General features: G+C 45.6%; 1 protein-coding gene across 1 annotated transcript in view; it reads left to right on the top strand.

Moving 5' to 3' along the window:
* The first annotated feature begins 2,579 nt into the window (after positions 1 to 2,579).
* Positions 2,580 to 18,795, top strand: part of LOC117044156 (calpain-14-like) — a 34,661-nt gene continuing 18,445 nt past the window's right edge. Inside the window, 13 exon segments of the mRNA XM_033144637.1 lie at positions 2,580 to 2,694; positions 2,697 to 2,749; positions 3,329 to 3,398; positions 4,227 to 4,348; positions 4,909 to 5,045; positions 5,788 to 5,955; positions 6,988 to 6,991; positions 7,701 to 7,766; positions 9,600 to 9,685; positions 11,637 to 11,711; positions 14,809 to 14,972; positions 15,085 to 15,248; positions 16,308 to 16,319. Coding sequence (XP_033000528.1) covers positions 2,634 to 2,694; positions 2,697 to 2,749; positions 3,329 to 3,398; positions 4,227 to 4,348; positions 4,909 to 5,045; positions 5,788 to 5,955; positions 6,988 to 6,991; positions 7,701 to 7,766; positions 9,600 to 9,685; positions 11,637 to 11,711; positions 14,809 to 14,972; positions 15,085 to 15,248; positions 16,308 to 16,319 — 1,182 coding nt within the window. The 5' untranslated portion in view covers positions 2,580 to 2,633.

The raw sequence follows: 18,795 nt of genomic DNA, 5'->3' as shown, positions 1-18,795 counted from the left end.
CTTAGAGACCAACTGAGTTGTTCTTTGTATGAGCTTTCGTGTGCATGCACACTTCTTCAGATACCTGAAGAATACCTGAAGAAGTATCTGAAGAAGTGTGCATGCACACGAAAGCTCATACCAAGAACAAACTCAGTTGGTCTCTAAGGTGCTACTGGAAAGAATTTCCTATTTTGTTTCAACTATGGCAGACCAACACGGCTACCCACCTGTAACATAGTCAAGAGTGTGGGGGCGCCGGTGGGGAGTTTGGAACTGAGTATTAAAACATCCAGCAGCTAAAGTAGAACACATGCTTAATAAATAACCAGTCTTCTTTACTTTGCTTTTTCTTAAAATATTCAACTTCTTGGCTATATTTTATGGAAAAGTTGAATATTTTTAAGGATTAGCAGACACATTCTATTTATTTATGATCTAAAGAACTGTAATTTTTGTGGGGATGCTCTTGAGTTGTGTGCCAGCTTTTGCTCGTTGTACAGATGCCCTTTACTCAGTAACAGCCACACTCCCTCTCCAAACTGACCTCTATAGGCTCCTGCCAGTATAGGTCTGTTAGCTTGTTCCGCTCCCTGCAATATAATTGTGGGTTGGGTTGGAAACTGGACTAGTAATACCTATGATTTAACCAAACGTGATCTCAGCAGCAGCTGCCAGCCAGCAGTTTAAAAGTACTCCTTGTACAGCCTAGAATTTTCCTCAGGATATCCTTATTGTATAATATTCAACATTTGGAGGCAACTTATTTCCTTGGCAGGGGCAGGGGCGGGTAATTTATCCTTACGACAACCCAGCGGGGTAGGCGATGGTGACTGGCTGAAGATCACTCTGTGGGCTGAGTAAGAGCTTGAACTGAGGGCCTCCTCCCAAGTCCTAGGCTGGATCTAGACACATCAAAGAAGCGTTTCGGTTAAATGCGCTGTAAACTCGTACAGGGAAATCCGGTTGCGAAAGATGGGACTCCACAGCGCCATCTGGTGTCACAGTGTTATATCGCATATACAATGCATATAAAACACATTTTCTTTACCTATCTAGTGCAACACTCTTAACTACTATGCTGTAAATACACCTCTTGCTTTTTTAAAATTTCATACCTAGGTTGTGATGGTTGGAAAGAGATAGTTTGCAGTTCAGGCCATGATGGCTCTGCTCTGCCTCCACGGTCAGAGGCAGTAATGCTTCTGAATACCAGTTGCTAGAAGCCAAAGGCAGGGCGGGGGATCTCTTGTGTTCAGGTCCTACTTGGAGGTTTCCCATAGGCATCTGGTTGGCCACTATGAGAACAGAATGCTGGACCAGATGGGCCGTTGGCCTGTTCCAGCAGCCTCCTCTTATATTTCCTTTCCCATGAGGTGTCTGATTTCTCCACAATGACACAGTTACATCCCATGTGGATTACTGCAACGTACTCTACGTGGAACCGCTTTTGAAAAGTGCTCAGAAACTTCCACTGGCTCAAAGAGCAGCAGTCAGATTGTTGACCGGGGCTGGTTAGAGCGAGCTTGTTACAACAGCTCCGCTAGCTAGTTTCCGGGCACAAGCCAAAGTGTTGTTTATAACCTATAAAGCGATGGCTTAGGTACAAACGACCTGAAAACCCATATTCACTCATGTGAAACTGCCTGGGTTTAGTTACAGGTAGGTAGCCGTGTTGGTCTGCCATAGTCGAAACAAAATAATAATAAAAAAATCCTTCCAGTAGCACCTTAGAGACCAACTAAGTTTGTTATTCAGATTCTGAAGAAGTGTGCATGCACACGAAAAACTCATACCAATAACAAACTTAGGTGGTCTCTAAGGTGCTACTGGAAGGAATTTTTTATATGTTTGCCTGGGTTTGGAGATCTTCATGGGGCCCCTTCTCTCAGACCCGCCACCCTCACAGGTGGGGACATGGGAGAGGGCCCTCTCGGTGGCAGCTCCCACAATTTGAAACTCCCTCCCTAGAGAGAGAGACTGGTTCCCTCCTTGCTGTGTTCTGCTGGCAGGTGAAGAATGTCTTATACCAACAGGCTTTGGAGAACTGACTGGTTTTAAATGAAAGGGCTGGTGCTGTGCTATTTTTATTGTAATTATCTGTATTTTTTTAAGCAGATGAGAGAGAGTGTGTTAATTCTATCAGTGTTTAAATTGTTTTCTAATGGTTGCTTCCCGACCCCAGCAATGTTTTTAGCTGTTCTTATTTTTAATGGATTCTTACGATTAGTTCTGTGAGGATCGCTTACACTGCCAAACCACTCACTGGTTCGTGTATACTTATGAAATAAGTTCATCTTTCTGCAAATCCAGCTAGCTTTATAAGACGTATAATCGAAAAATAACTTAGTTTAGTCATTAATGCTCTATCCTGTACTCTTTTGATTCACATTGCTGACCTTTTACATTGTTTCCCATAGGTGCACGTTGCATTGAGGAAGACTTTCCTCCTCAGAAGTAAGCTAGAACGAAATATCCCGTCTCTGTAGGGACAAATCCTGTCAGGTTCCCTTGTCCACCTCTGCCATGCCTCTTTTGCCTTTCCTGCACCCATGGAGGAAGAAGAAGGGTCGTCTGTGGCCTCCGTGCGAAGAGGAGCCGCTCAGAAGCCCAGCAGTCTTAGCCAGCAGAATTACCAACACTTTGCTGGAGGAATGCTTGAAGAAGGGTGCCTGTTTGAGGATGAGTTCTTCCCAGCCGATATTAGGTCCATTGGAAAGGGACCTTGCTCCAGAAACTACCTCCAAGGTTGCTGTGGAAAAGACCACTGGTAAGTGATGAAAATTTACGTAAAGGGTTGGTTTGGAGAGCTGCACGCCACATTCTCAGAGGGATTGATGGGTGGCCTGTGGCTCATGGGTAGAACACATGCCTTGTGCATAGAAAGCGTGAATCAGGCTGCATTTGACAACACCTAAGACACACAGGGATGGATAAGCAAACAGTAGCAATTTCTGCTCCCGTTTCTGTTGGTATTCTCTGACATCCCTACTTTGCACACCAAGGGAGCACTTTGTACAAAACTGCCATTAGGCCATAGGGTGTTATTCTCACAGTGGTTTTTACAGGCCTTGTTTTCCATTGAATGGCATACCGTCCAACATCCTGCTGATCAAGATTGGGATGCTCGGTTTTTGGTCCCAAGCTCTCATGGAAGGTAACTGACTCATGCAAGGGCACTGGACAAAAAATATGGGACATTCTGGCATCCAATCAGAAGCCGGGATGGCTTCTGTAATTCTGGGACAACCAGCTCAAATTGGGAAGGTTGAGGGGTATGACATGGATGTATGAAACCTTCTGGCTTGGCATTTCCTTTTAAGACGGCTGTTTTCTTTTAACCTTTCAGGAACTGCATAGGACCCCAGTGTTTTACACTTCGAACAAAAAAAGGCTTGCTCTGTGCCAAGGAGTGATAGGTAAGGGCCTTTGTCTGTGTGTCACTTTGGTGCACGAGTATCTCCTGGAATCCTAAACCCACTTACTAGGGAGTAAACCCCATTGAACACAGGAAGATCTGCTTCCAAACAAATATGCACTGGATTACTCCTTGGGTTTTCTGCTGTATTTTGCACAACATTGCCTGTTCTCAGGCAGACCCCTCCCCAGCCCTCCTACCTGAGACACCAGATTGAACATCAGACCTCAATCCATAAGCAGCTAGACAGAACCAGCAGAGCTAATCTAACAATACAATTTCTACATTTGTTGCTTTTGTTTATATTTTATGCATGCTGGAGTGAAGTGAATTTAAAGAAAAACCCCTCACTCATGCCCTGTTGGGTTCCAGGCCAAACATTTCAACACGGATATTTGCATGGATGGAAATTGTGCAGCGGCAGAATAAAATTTTAGGTGCTGGCACATAATTCCAAAGTGCTCTGTTTCATGGAAGGTTTGCTCCCTAATCTAATTTTAAGTGCAATAAAGAAGTGGCAAATTCAGCCTTGAATGTGAAATCAGGTCTGCATAATAAGGGAGGCACCCAAACAAGCCTGTTCTAAATTATCCAGTTATAGTACATGCTAACAATATAGTTAATAAATATGCAAATTTACATTGCTTAAGTTCTCTGAAATAGGTTTGTATTTTATTCTGGTTTTATACTTGCTTTTAATGTTTGCATATAGCTTTGTAAGTTGCTTTGGGTCACTCCTTATGAAGTTAAAAAAGATGGATAAATGCTAATAATAATATTAACAATGCTGTTTACGTGCAGTTATTTTATGTTGTCATGTTTTGAATAGAGGACTGCTGGTTTCTGGCTGCCGTGGAAGCGTTATCATTTCACCCAGATATCTTGTCTCGGGTCGTGCCCACGAACCAAAGCTTTGAGAGGAAGAAGTATGCTGGGATATTCCATTTCAAGGTATGCAGCATCACCCTCTGCAAAGTTGATATGGCAAAGATCTCCTAAGGTGCTTTCAGGTTTCGCTGTTTTCAAGTGGGATCCAACCCATGCTGTCCGATTTGGGTTGTGCAATGACATTCATAGATATTCTGAACATTCATACGCAAAACCACCTTTGTGAGATGCAGCGCCTTGTGTCTGAATTTGAGCTATCCATTTGTGGCCATTCAATGAAGTTCAGTGCTCCTGTTTGAAGCCAACGCCCTTTCCGCGTTTCGAAGCCCACGCCCTGATGGCGCAGCTGGGGCTTGTATGATCCGAGCTCTTCTGCTCTTGTTTTGCTCTTTTTGTCTCTGGTCTGCTTCTCTCAGTCATCCATCTATCACGCTGAAGCAGTAAGTGGGGGAAAAAATCTCCTCATGCTTTCCTAAAGCACCATCTGATGGGCCGATGATGACTCAGCGTGAAGGCATGTCAGGGCTATAGCTGAGTCATGGTTTCAGTCCTCTCTTTAAGAATGGCTTCTTAGAAATGTGATCACCCGCTGAAGAAGATTCATGCCCTCTTTTCTTTCCCAGTTCTGGCATTTTGGCGAATGGGTTGATGTGGTGGTCGATGACCGACTGCCAGTAAACGAAGCTGGACAGCTTGTTTTTCTCACTTCCGTTTATAAGAACCTGTACTGGGGAGCTCTTCTGGAAAAGGCTTATGCCAAGTAAGTGGGCCTTCCTGCATTCCACATTGAATCTCGCTATAAAATGGGGTCCATACATATATACGTATGTATGTGTGTGTAAATATGTGTGTGTGTGTGTGTGTGTGTGTGTATACACACATATACAGTCATACCTCATGTTGCGGCTGCTGTGTGTTATGTTTTTTCGGGTTGCGCTCTGCGCTGAACTAGGAAGTACCAGAATGGGTTACTTCCGGGTTTCGGTGCTCAGGCATGTGCAGAAGCGCTAAATCACACTTTGCGCATGTGCAGAAGCACTGAATTGAATCATGCGCGTGCGCAGACGCAGCGGCGCAGGTTGCGAACACTGTGGGTTGTGAACACACCTCCCGCACGGATTGCGTTCGCAACCTGAGCGTCCACTGTATATGTGTGTGTGTGTGTGTGTGTGTGTGAACTCAAGGACTGCATTCCCTTCTGGGCAACCTCCCAAGGGCCACAGGCATAAAGGTGGGTGGAGCCAGCATGAAAAGTGGGCGGAACAACTAATGTGAATTTTACCTTTGTACGGTAGGCTAGTTTCCACACCCACCCATCAGCAGGAAGCATGATCAGAGTTCAAGAATGCATTCCATCCAGGCAAAAACACTCAAGGAGGGCTGCATAGGGGGCATGGAGGGCCACACTTGGCCCCTGGGTCTAAGGTTCCCCATCTCTGCCCTATTGCGATAATCAATAGAGTGTCATATATCTAAAATGCTTGGCATATTTTTCTTGTCAGGCTGTGTGGCTCTTATGAAGATCTGCAGATTGGGCAAGTGTCAGAAGCTCTGGTGGACTTCACAGGTGGAGTTACTATGACGATCAAGCTGTCTGAAGCTCCGCCTGACCTCTGGGATATCATGACAAGAGCAAACTACAGCAGATCTCTGATGGGTTGCCAGACACAGCCATCCAGGAGAGTGGCAGATAAGGGATTCAGCGTCCAGGTCAGTTTATGTGGGGAGAGGTGGCTGGAGCCACATAAGGCTTTATAGATCAAAACCATCACTCTGAATTGGGCCCAGAAACTATGTAGTGGTCAATAGAGTTACACCAAGATCGGTATTAAATGTTCAGACCACCTTGCCCCAGTCAGCAAGTGAGCTGCTGATTTTTTCACCAGCTGCAGTTTCTGAAGTATCTTCAAAGGCAGCCGCATGTATAACACATTATATTAATCCAACCTAGAGATTACCCAGTGAACTTCTATGCCAAGCATGGATACTAACCCATCTGTCCTCGGCCAAAATCAATGTACTATTGACTACGTTGGGTTTCATTTTGCTGATATCAAAATGGGAAACAGATTTGGCCCTTTCCCAGAGAGAATTCCCTCCTATACACATTACTACCATACTTTTCCATGTGTAAGACGCACCCATGTATAAGACTCTTTTTTGGGACTCCAAATAGAGAAAATGGTGGGAGATTGCCCAGACTTGTTGGGCTTTTTTGGGTGGGTGGGTGTGTGCCAAAAATTGCTCACCTACAGGAACGCAACAGCCAATTAAACGCACGTCGGCGAAGCCACCAATCGTCTGCATGCTTGCCAAAAGCAAGCACCAATCGCCCGCCCAATTGCCGCAGCAGCCAATAGCCAGCGGACCTTGCAGCACCCACCAATCACCCGCAAAAACGCCACAGACAATATCCTGCTCGCGGCAGCCACCAATCACCCGTCCCACCTCTCCACTATCCGTGTATAATTTAGCACAATATTTTAATAAAATAACCTAGTATAAGATGACCCCAAGTTTTTAGCACAATATTTTAATAAAATAACCTAGTCTTATACATGGAAAAATATGGTAAATCCCCCCTAATATAGAATATGGCCCTACCGAATCTTAATTGCTATTGTTCCAATATAGTATACACTAACTCTCTTTTTCAACTATTTTTTTTGTCCGTCTACTCTTAACCTAATTCAATTAGTCAGTTCTGTCATATAATCAGTTCCATCATACAAGCCATATGTCACACCATACTTAGCAGCAAATCAATGGAAGGTGGAGAATGGCATTTCTGATTCTGGTGTATCATCAGTTTCACTTCTGTTAACAGATGGATTGGCATTCTCCTTTACTATATACTGAAGGTACTGCAATACCACTTACTGGTCTCTAGAAATATTTTGATGAGTCTACTAAAACATTCTCCCCAAAAGCTTTCAGCATTAGGCAGTCCCACGTAACATGATATATATTTGCTTTCGGGGATGTTTCTTGCAGAAGCACCTAAAGCTGTTTCGCTTTATTATGCAGCTTCCCTTTTGACCCTCAGTCTTTCATTTTGACAGAAGGAAGTGTCTCTCCATAGCAAGCACCATCTTGTAAACCTCTATTTCTGTGCCTCACCTCGATAATCTGTTGTTTTTCTTTCCTGAATACTTTTCTTTATATGGAAGGTGAGTCACCCCCTAACGTCAAAATAGACAAAGCAGGAAGTTTGCTGAGGTGTTTAGTGCAAACTGAGTGGGAATTACAGTAAGCCCAATGCAAACCACTCCTGCTGTTGCTTTAGTTTTCATATACTGAGTAGCATAAAAATGGTCTAAATAAAGAAAAAACATTTGATTTGCAAATGGGCCCCACAGGGTTGGCGCTCCTTAGTTTACAGCATAGCTAAATGTTTTTATGCCCTTCTCTCCAGCGAAGAACAGTCCTGTCGAATGGATTAGTGTCTGGCCATGCCTACACTGTGACTGGCATTCGAAAAGTAAGTTCCACTTTTTTTGTAGTTTCAGCTATTGTTTTATAATCAACAACAACAACAACAACAACAACAACAACAACAACAACAACAACATTATTTCAGGTTGAAGCCTCGGCACTATTCTCCCATTCCTCCATGCCAAGGCAGTGCCCGTAACCAGTGTTTTTTTCTGGTGGTACGCTGGCGTACGCATACCACTACACATTTTGTGAATCTAAGTTTGGCCTCATCGAGGGGCAGTATTTTAATATGAATAGGAAAATGAGGAGTACTCCTAAACATTTTTTTTAAAGAAAACAAGCACTGCCCGTAACATTTTGCAGTTGTAGGTGAAATTGAACAATGGCACCCTGGATGGATCTGGAAACCCCTGAGCCTTGTAGCTTCCTCTGATAGCCCTTCAAACTGGGCACAGTAAAGTAGGACACAGGGCCACCCTAACCACGAGGGTGGTTCTCGGTCCTCAAGTGTAGCAGGTATATGGCAGTGGTGACAGCTCAGGGTGTTCAGGGGAGAAAGTCTGAATGGTGCAGCTGCTCTGTCTGAACATGAATGCCACTGATCTTGGATCAGCCTTCCCCAGCCAGCCCTCCAGATGATTTGGCCTCCAGCTCTCAACATCTGGAGGGCACCAGGTTGGGGAAGGCAGGTCCTACAGTCTCATAATACCTTGGACAAAAGGCAGGGCCGTAGGGTACATTTGACACACACTTCTGCCCTTGCTTTAAATATTATCAGGCCTTATTGAAGATGATGAGCGCATCAGAATGGTTTCTTTTTCCATGAGCTGTGCTTCCTTTTAATGGCATGAATAAAACATAGAGGATAATAGCTGGGCCCGTGTGTAAATCAAAGACTGTAATTGATTCATGAGGCTCTGCTGACAGCGAGGCTCACACGTGCATGCTAAGCAGAGCCGGGTTTGAAGCTGAAAGCAGGTCTGTGGAAAGGGGAAGGTTTAGGAGTTCAGGGTTTTCTTCCATAAAATGCAGCAAAAGGTGACCTGTCTCTGGTCTACGCACCTTTTAACTCTTGCCACTTGCATGTTTAACCCCAGTTGGGGAAATGCTGATAAAGTCCCCTGCTTTTAATCATCAACCATGTACAAACAAATATTCTTTTTATGGCAGGGGTGGAGAACTTGTGGCCCCCATGTGCTGCTGAACTGTAACACCCATCATCCCTGACCATTGTTAAAGGAAGCCGCCCCAGAGGAATGAGTGTGCATTAGCAATCACTCTGTTGTGTAGCGTTGAGTTTTGTGTTGTTGTTGTTTTTTGCTCGTTGTCGATTTTTTTCACTCCACATTGGTAGTTTGAAATCTCCAGCGTATTTTGTTTCCCCTTGGGTGCCTTGTATGAGCTCTTTCGGGAGAGGGGCAGGGGGAATATGACCATCTTTTTATTACTCAATCTCTCAGCAGCTTTTGATAGCCTTGGCTGTGCTCCCCTCCTGAATTGCCTGTCTGGAATAGGCATTGGAGGCACTGTATTGCAGTGGTACCTTTACTACCTGCATGGTCCAGTCCACAAAGTAGTATTAGGGGAGTTCTCTTTGACTCCCTGGCAATTGTTCTATTTTGTCTCCAGTGCATATCCATTGGGAACGGTCGCTGGGATTTTTTTGAGCAAGGCAATGTTCCTTTTATCGGTGTGAATCTGACCAAATATCAGAGGGAAAAGCACTGTCTTGGAGGCACCAGGTTGCTGAGCACCTCATAGGACAAAATTGGCTCCTTGAATTTGTACCTGGCAATGTTTTTATATGTCACCAGAGCAGCTGGGAGAGGAGGCTGTAACCCCGGTTAAGGCAATCTGTTTTTTTGTTTCTGTACAGGTGACTTTGAAACACGGACCCGAGAATTTAGTGAGACTGAGAAATCCCTGGGGGAAAGTTGAATGGAAAGGAGATTGGAGTGACAGGTGCGTTTCTGAGCAGAGAGAGAGAGAGAGAGAGAGAGAGAGAGAGAGAGAGAGTTTATGGTTTATAGAGATGAACCCACAGCGCCACCTGCAGGCAGATACTGATCCCAACAACTGCATGAGATGTGAATATGGCGCTGTAACACTGAGAAGGGCAAGCCAAGTGGACAGAGTTGAGCTTATTTATTTTATTTCAACAATTTATTTACCACTTAATTACAGTTGCCTCTAAGACTTGTACAGGAGACTCAATTCAATAAAATTAAAAATGAGTTAATACAACAAAATAAGAAAACATACCCCCCAAAATATTCCTGAATATTCAAGGGAAGCATCATAGCTTGGTAGTAGGGCGTCCGCTTTGCATGCAGAAGGTCAAAGGTTCAAATTCCGGCATCTGCAGGTAGGATGGGAAATGATCCTTGCCTGAAATCCTGGAGAACCACTGCTGTTCTCTGTGAGCAGTATTGAGCTAGATGGGTAAGGTAAGGTAAATTGAGCTAGATAGACCAAGAATCTGACTCTGTATAAGACATCTTCCCACATTCTCTGGCATCATTATTTTTTGGGGTGGTGGTCACAGTTTGTATCCCCCTCCCCTGCAAGAAAGGTGTCAAGTCCAGGGCATTCCAGAGGCTGCAAAATTGTTGCTGATTTCCAGGGGCGTATCCAGGATCAAAACGGGGGGGGGGGCAAGCCATGGTCGTTCAGGTTGTGACATTTCAGCACAGAAAAGCGAATGAAACCAAAATTTTAGGGAAATTATATATAATTATAGCAGTGCTTTATTACGGTAGTTATTACAATTATTTGCTGGAATTGTTTTTTTTAATTCTAGTTACATGTCTTATACCAGGGGTGGCCAACTCCCAAGAGACTGTGATCTACTTTCAGCAGTGATCTACCCCCGTTTCTGGGGGTTCAGCTCAAAGTTGTTGACCTTTTGGGGGGATGAGGAATGCCCCGTTTTTTAGGGGTTCAGTTCGTTTTTAGATTACTGACCATATTATGTAAACAGCAAACAAAAACAGCTTCAAAAAACAGAAAAACTCCCCCCCCCAAACAGAAAGCCCCCAAATGGCTGAAAAACTCAGTTTCCTAGGATCCTCAGCCATCGCAACTCACCATGCAAGGGAACTGTTTCCAAAGCTCCTTTGCAACGATCAGCCAGCGCAACACACACAGTGGCCGGCTGCCGGTCGGCAGAGCTCAATTGTTATTTAGATTTTGGGAGGGGGAGAAAGACCGGTAGTTGAGCTTTTTAGGAGAGCTTTTTTTCCTTTTAGGCTGCCAATAACCATTTAACTACCGGTATTATTATTATTTGCTTCGGGGGGGGGGGCAGGTGCCCCCTCCTGCCCCCCCTTGGGTACGTCCATGTTGATGTCAATGCTTGCGGCGTCAGCAAAACAAAACTGAAAAGCCGCAGGGGAGAAGAAAGCATTGTGCTGTGGCAGAGCAAGCCGATCGGGCACCTGGGGCGGCACATGTGCCCTGTGCCCAGGGGCAGGGCCAGCTGCCCGCGGGGTGGGGCGAGCCAGGGCAGGATGCTCCGCGGGGCCTCTGAGGAGTCTGTTTGCCTCCTCCCACTCAGCCACCCTACAGCTGGGGGGAGGCGGCGGGTGGACCGTTTGGGGCAGCGTGGAGCCTGCGTGCGCCCAAGTCACAGCGTCACTCCCAGGAGAGCCGTGTGGCTCGGGCGTGCTGCAGGCCCCGCGGTGAGTGCCACCAGGCATTTTGTCACCCCCCTCAAGGGTGACACCCAGTTCGGAACGCCCACACTGCACCCCCCTTCCTCCGCCCCAGGCAATGTGCTCTCACCACGGCTGATGGTGAGGTCAAACCCTGACCAACGGTTGGAGAATTTCTTCTCCCCACTGCTGGCCTATTCTGCAACAAAGCCAAGTGGGTTCCTGTTTTAAACAAAGCTCTTTTCTTCCTGTCCATTTAGCTCTGGGAAATGGGAGCAGCTCAGCCCAAAGGAGAAGATTTTGCTGCGGAAGAATGTTGACGATGGAGAATTCTGGTACTTTAATGAAATTGCCTCTTTGCTTCTCTCCCCTCTGCCCCCAGTGCAGGGTTTCTCAAATGCCTATAGAATGACTGCTCAGCAAATTGTCCCATGACTAGTGCTTCTTCTTTTTTCCCCTCCTGGGGGGTACGCAGGGGTACGCACATCCCTAAACATTTTGTGAATCTAACGGGAGATTTTTTAAAAAATAGTTTATTCTCTAACACGGTGAATCATCAGTTCTGTTGCTACCCCTGATGTCCATGCTACCCCTGATTTTGTCCATTTACTGTATTTATTTTCCCCGATTTGAAGTATAAAATGGTGATTTTCTTGAGTCAAAATGAGAATACCCCATAACATTTTTTTTAAGAAAAAAAGGACTGCCCATGACCCTCCCTGCCTCTCCCCTGTTAGTAGGTCAAATATACATATGGCATAGTTTTAAGTGGAAAGAGACACTGTGGGTATTGATGAGATTTTCTTCTCTGTCATGTATTTAGAACTGGCAAAAAATACTTCTTGAAAACCTTAATTTCTGTTCACTTAGGGGAAAAAGAGGTGGCATGCCACATTCACACCAGTTTCTGGGAATTGCAGGTGGGTTGGGTCCTGTTTGTGGGATTCCCAGTGGCATCTGGGAAGATGCTGGACTAGAATGGCCATTGGGATGATCCAGCAGCGTTTTCTCAAGTTCTTATGTTCACTGCCAGCACATTCACTCCTTTGCGGCTAAAACACTTGCATTTGAAAAGGGAAGCATTCTCCCCCCCCCCCCAGAACTGGCGGGTTAGTTGCTGCTCACAAGCAGGACTTCCAATGACGGTGGCCACCCTGTATCATTTATCACCAGCACCTTAATGTTGGAGGTATGCCCTGATCCCTGCAAACATAGACGCTCCATCTGGCTATATGGCATTGTCTCTAATGAGTCCAGTTTGCTGTGGTATTTTAAATAGGCATACCTCTAGTGAGCGGCTTTTTATAAAACACAATTTTGCAACATAGAGTGCTCCCTCTTCAAGATTCTGGTTGTTCCAATTTCTCTCCCCTCTCTGATATTCTGTTTTTATATCCTAGCAGTTATTCAGCATTTCCAGGACACTGAGCACTCTCGGTCCTCATTGCATTTTCTTTTCTGGGAACCAGGGTTCTTAAGCTCCCAAGTTCTGCCGATATACTTAGTTGTTTTGGCTACATAAGCAATGACAATCACAGGCTGTGCAACTGAAATAGAGGGAGAAAATGATAATAACAAAGGTTGTGTGAGTGTGTGCAGTGCTACTGTTTTATTCAAAATGTACACATTTTTGCATGCCATTTCCCCCAACGTAACACATTTTTGTATGTTATTTTCACCAATACTGTATCATCATTTTTTTAATGCACACTTCCCTCCTGATACGTATACATTTTTGTAAACGTCGGTTGCAGAAGTACGTCGCAAAATTCAGTTAAGTGCAAGTTTTGAAGGATAGCAGTGTTTCGCTTCACATGATGTATCGGAAAGTGTGAATTTGATCATTTCACCTGGGATTGCAAACTGAAATTAATTTCTTCTCCAACCCTGCCTGGTGTAGAATGCAGTTGGACTTGTGTTGCTCCAACCTATTCCAATTTTAAAACTCCCTCAAAAGTGAGATTAAGCTTTGTTTAAAAGGTTTCATTGTGAAGTCTGAAAATCCACATTTTCCGAAATGGGGACATGTGCACACCCACAGCCACACGTTGAAGGATACAAGTGATTCAGTTTCTCATGTCACACCATTTTGCCACTAGGTGGCAGTGTTAACACACAGTGCCGTTCCTCCTCTTCTTGGGCTCCCAAACACCCCTCTGCTAAGAATTCTTAGCGGTTATCTTGTCTGCTCCTCCTCCTCATAGTGCTGCTGCTTATTGGTAATTACTAAAAGTAACCCAAGGCAATCGCTGTCGTCCTATAATGTGTTTGTCAGCAGTCACATGCTTCGGCAAATCCAGTGTGAGAATCGGGAACCTGTGGACCTCCGTGCGCATGATGAGAAATGGGTCACTTCAGAGGCCACACGCATCCGTTCTACGCTCAGAAATTTAAATTTGAAAGCAGGACTGAATAGCTTTTCTGAGATCAAAGGCCACATTCCCTTCTGGGTCATATGCTGAGGGTGGGCGGAGCCAGAGGAAAAAGTGGGTGGAGCAATGAGCGTGGGTTTTGCAGTCGGCTGCTTTCTATGCATGCTCACACACCCACTCTCCATCCAGACAAGCAGGAGGCACTATTGGAGTTCAAGGACAAAGGCTAGGCCAAACGGGAGGTACAAAGCAGAGCTAGTGAGTGGTGAGGCCTTGAGAAGAAGGGATGTGGCTTGTGAAGAGTCCAGAGGGCCAGATAGACCCCACCTCTATTCTGAAGAACATGGAACAGGAGCTAGGAACCAAGGAAGGTGCCTGGTACTGCGTCAGATCATGTGCTGTCAGGGGAACTTCCAGAGGCAGCGGAGAGCAGTCTGAGGTGGAGGGAGGGACACTTGATGCTGAGAGTACCCAACACTGCCTGTGGACCCCAGAGACATCTTGTGGAAGCAATAGGCAGAAAGAGAGCTCAGTGTTGGAGGGGCTGTCAGACGCTCCTGGGTCTGGACACCTACCGAGCGGGTCAGGGACAGAGGGGGAGATGGTAGTTCTGTCGCCCCAATTACGTAGGGGGCTTAAACGGAAGGAAGAAAGGAGGAGACTTGGGGTCTCCAAGTTTCTTTGCTGGAGGCGCTCCAGAAAAGCGCCACTTCCGGGATCAGAGAGTGACTAAGATGGTCATGGAATTTCGAGCTCTGTCTTGTACATATCTGTATAATAAACTGCTGTAAATATACAGACCCTGAGTCACCGCCTTTTTACTCATGAGGAGCACCATGAACCCTTACATGCGCCATCTAGCTCAGAACGGCCAATGGCTCTCCAATATTTCAGACAGGAGCATTACCTGGACATGCCAGGGATTCAAAACTTGGGACAGGAAACCTGACAGCAGCCTTAAGCCTTAAAGGAAAACAGAAGATGCGTTAGCTTCAATGTCAGTCCTAAGCCAGGATAGACATTTGACTCTGTGTCTTTGTTATTTCTTCTTTTCTCACAGGATGTCTCTGCAAGATTTCAAAACCCATTTTGTGGGCCTGATGATCTGTAAACTGACTCCTGATCTCCTGAGTAAGGAATTGGGGAAGAAGTGGACGTGCTCAATGCAGGTTGGCAAATGGGTCAAAGGAAGCACAGCAGGGGGCAGGATGAAGGCGCACAAAGGTGAGGTGCCCCTTAGGGGAATGTTACTTTTGAAAATAATGTGCTGGCATAATGAGCTAAGCACCTGCTTTTCTGAGCTAGAGGCTCACATGTTTGCATCTCGCACCTCCAGCTGCATTTTGGAAGAATCCCCAGTACTTGCTGAGAGTTCTGCAAGGCAACGGGAGCAAAACGTCCTTTTACTCCTGCAGCGTGTTGGTGTCTCTGATCCAAAAGCGCAACAACCATCACCGGAATCGGATGCCTCATCTCCACATAGGCCTCTCTGTCTATAAGGTTGGTGGAATCTTGTCGCTTTCCTGCTGGAACTGTTGGGGTAAATTGTCCTAAGCTGGGGCAACCAAGGTGTGGTGCCCTCTAGATGTCATCGGACTCCTACTCCCATCACCCCCGGACAGCAAAGCTGATGGTCAGGGGATGATGGGATTCGTAGTGTAGCAAAATCTGGAGGGCACAGCATTGCCTGCACCTGCCCTAAGCTGTTTCTCCAAAGCCCCTTAAAAGAAAATAAGAAGTTTCTTCCTAGCAGGTACAGATTTCTTTTGCTTAATGTGAACAGAGAGGGACCTTGACCTACCAAGGGAGGCTGTGAATCAGAGGTAGGAAACAAACAAGGAAAAGAACTGGGCAAGTCAACATCCCATGTAGAAATGATGCCCTCCATCCTAGTTCTGAACAAGGCTCTCTTCTGCTTCAAGACTCCCCTGTGAGGTATTGGACTATTACAGGTTCCATCATTCCTGGCCGTTGGCCATGGTGACTGGGTCTGATGGAAGTTGGAGACCAAGCACATCTTGAGGATCACAGGTTCTCCACTCCTCTACCTTCAATAGATGTCTAGAACAGCCTTACTCAACCTTGGGTCCCCAGATGTTGTTGGACTACAACTCCCATCATGCCTAGCTAATCAGGGATGATGGGCGTTGTCGTCCATCAACATCTGGGGAACCAATGTGGAGAAAGGCTGGTCTAGGAATTTCAGCAAGTGTAGCTGCTGAAGTGAGTCAGGATCTCTGCCCCCCCCACTCCCCTAGGGCTTTTGACATTGTCTCCACCACCACCTCTGAACCCCACCAGGAGTCAGAGTGAATTCATCCTGCGGCTGTTCTGCAGGAAATGCTGTTGTCCGTTTCACCAAGCCACCCATTTGTAACCTGGACTTCAGCAACCTTACCTCCCCAAGGTGCCTAGAATATGGGATAAGTTTTAAAATAGGGAGTTCAGTGCTTTGATGACTGGTGGCCCTTTTGACTGGTTCAATCAACTGTAATTTTCAGTTGTAAATTCCACTTGGAATTCTCTGGCTGATACATATTCTTCTTTCTTTTTTCCTAGGTGGGCCAGGAGGTACGTATATAGTCCCGTGTTGCTTGTTCACATATTGGCCGTGTATTCTTGCATATGCTTCCTTCCTGCTCTTTCCCCCCTAGACAGGGTAGGCAAGAACAGATGCAACTTCTGTGTGCTTACCATAGCCGAAATTCTGATCTGAGTGCAATCTCAGTTGGGCTGGATTTAAAATCTTTTAAGTTGGAAAAAAATTGGATATTTGAAATGGTATTTGTGCCAAAATACTGAAATGTGTCTCCCTCTCTCTCTACACACACTGAGTCACATGCACCCATTGCTGGGAATCATATGTGTGCAGAGAGCTTTTGCATTCAGGCCCTGCTTGAGAGCTTCCCAGGGGCATCTGGTTTTCCACTGGCTGGATTAGATGAGTCTTTGGCTTGAACAAGCAGGGCTCTTCTTTGTTCTTATTAGGTGCTATGGGCTTTGCACTGACTTTGTGCAAGTGGGAAATGCCTGCAAGCTGCACAAAGTGTGCAGCCCTGATAAATTGGGCATACTGGTTTCTTTGCGCCTTCCACCCTGGCTGGAGGTTCATGTGCACCCATGCCGGCTTACAAGCATGGGAATTGGATTTGCACCACGATCCTAATCGTCCCTGCTGGGAAGTTACCGCTGCTGAAATCCTGTGTTCAGGGTATATTGGAAAATCCCAAAACCTTGATGCTTTGTATTCTGCAGAACTTTGAATTTCTGTTCGCATGTGAGTGTTTGGGCATGGCTTTCCAAACTCCGTTCAAAGCTAGTGTGTCCCATTTTCTTTTCCACCTATTTTAGAGAAGCTTCTTAAGGCATTTAAAAAAAAAAAGATTGTTAATGCCGTCGCGACTCAATGCATTTCAAGATAATGCATTTTTATGGCTTAATTAAGCATTAATGGTGGTGTGTTCCTGAGCTATGCCCAGAAGCAGTAGACAGGGCTGAGTGAGAAATGGTTTTATTATATTTCCCTTTTAAGCCCCACAAAGTATAAATCCCTAGGGGAATTCGCCCACTTTTTTTTTTAGCTCATTCTTTGGCATTATTTGCAGATGCCACTAAATCGATGCTATCATTTCTCTTTGCCCATTGCATACAGTTAAATGATGGTGTTCCCAAGTGCCTTTGTCTCAGATATTTTTGTTACACCGCCATCAAATTCAAGTAGATGTTATGTCAGGGAAAGAGCTGCCTATGAAATGTTTTTACCAGGACATAAAACCAAGAATTGGCAACACACTGGCTATATGCTGATGTGCACTTGAGCCATGTGATGTGCATGGCAGATGGGAACAAAGCAGTGGCACGATTAACCTGCATGGGGACTAGAGTTTGGCTGATGCTGGTATATCCCTTGCTACCTTGGTCTGGGTCCATTTGCATCAAAATATCAGCTGAGACGCCTCCTCTGATTTTAGCAATGTCAGGACAATAGGACCAGGTCATCAGAGAAACTGTGAATCTGGCCTACGCCAGGGGAAGCTGGCATGGTGTCCTCCTGATGTTTTTGAATTCCAAACTCCCCCATCAGCCCTAGCCAGCATGGCCAATGGTCATGGATGTTGGGAGTTGTAGTCCAACCATAGCCAGAGGATCACATGTTGGCTACCTCTGGCCAAAGCTTTTGCCCAAGCCCAGGTGGCCCAAACCATGGGGGGGGGGGGAACCCTGCATTGCAGGTGTTGGACAAGATGACTCTCATGGTCGCTCCCAACTCTACAGTTCTATGATTTTCATGACCCACATATTTGGCTCTGTATGGTCTCAGATATGCTGTGGTTTGAAAGCCCAGCCTGTCATGCTGTGAAACCAGTCTAGTTTCTACCCAAAGGCGCCAGAGGCTCAGGATCAACAGACTGGTTGAGCCTACTTGAATGCAGCAGCGAAGCCAAAGTTGTTTTTCTCTTGTCTGGAGCTTTGGACCAATTGGGAGATAACACTTTTACATCCAGGCTCATTGAAGATCAGAGCTGGAGTCTGCTTGGAAGTAAATTCCAGACTTGTATTGAGCACCAAGATTAATATAGTGAAGTACAAAACCAAGAGCAGTTTTAACATTGGAAATACAATGAATCACTGCATTGACTGAGGCATAAAAGCCTTGCATTTAATATATGATGCATTCAAAGGGGCAACCCCACCCTCTTAGGAGATGACAGATTGCTGCATTAGCAGGAGAGAAATACAACCAAAGAGAGAGCAAAAGTCTTCCTGCAACTGCTCTTGTGGGCAGCAAAGTCCGCCAGAGAGCAAAATGTCAGAGCCATTTTGAGGAATGGCCAAATCAGGAAGGCTCCAGAGTTCCTAGCCAATGCAGTTATTGACCGTCTTCATGTCCGGCCTTCTCTCATCCAGTCGCTAGTAATGGGAGATGCCTATTAACAGTGCAATTTTGCCTTCATCATCATGCCTTAATGGGATGATGGGGTTGTCAAATAGAGGCCACAGCTGTAATTCTATTCTAAGCCTACTTGCGGAGAAGTAAGCCCCACTG

Source organism: Lacerta agilis, chromosome 3, assembly GCF_009819535.1.
Source record: "Lacerta agilis isolate rLacAgi1 chromosome 3, rLacAgi1.pri, whole genome shotgun sequence".
In the NCBI taxonomy this organism is placed as follows: domain Eukaryota; kingdom Metazoa; phylum Chordata; class Lepidosauria; order Squamata; family Lacertidae; genus Lacerta; species Lacerta agilis.
Note: the sequence above shows the minus strand (reverse complement) of the source record. Positions and strands in the feature narration are given on the sequence as shown.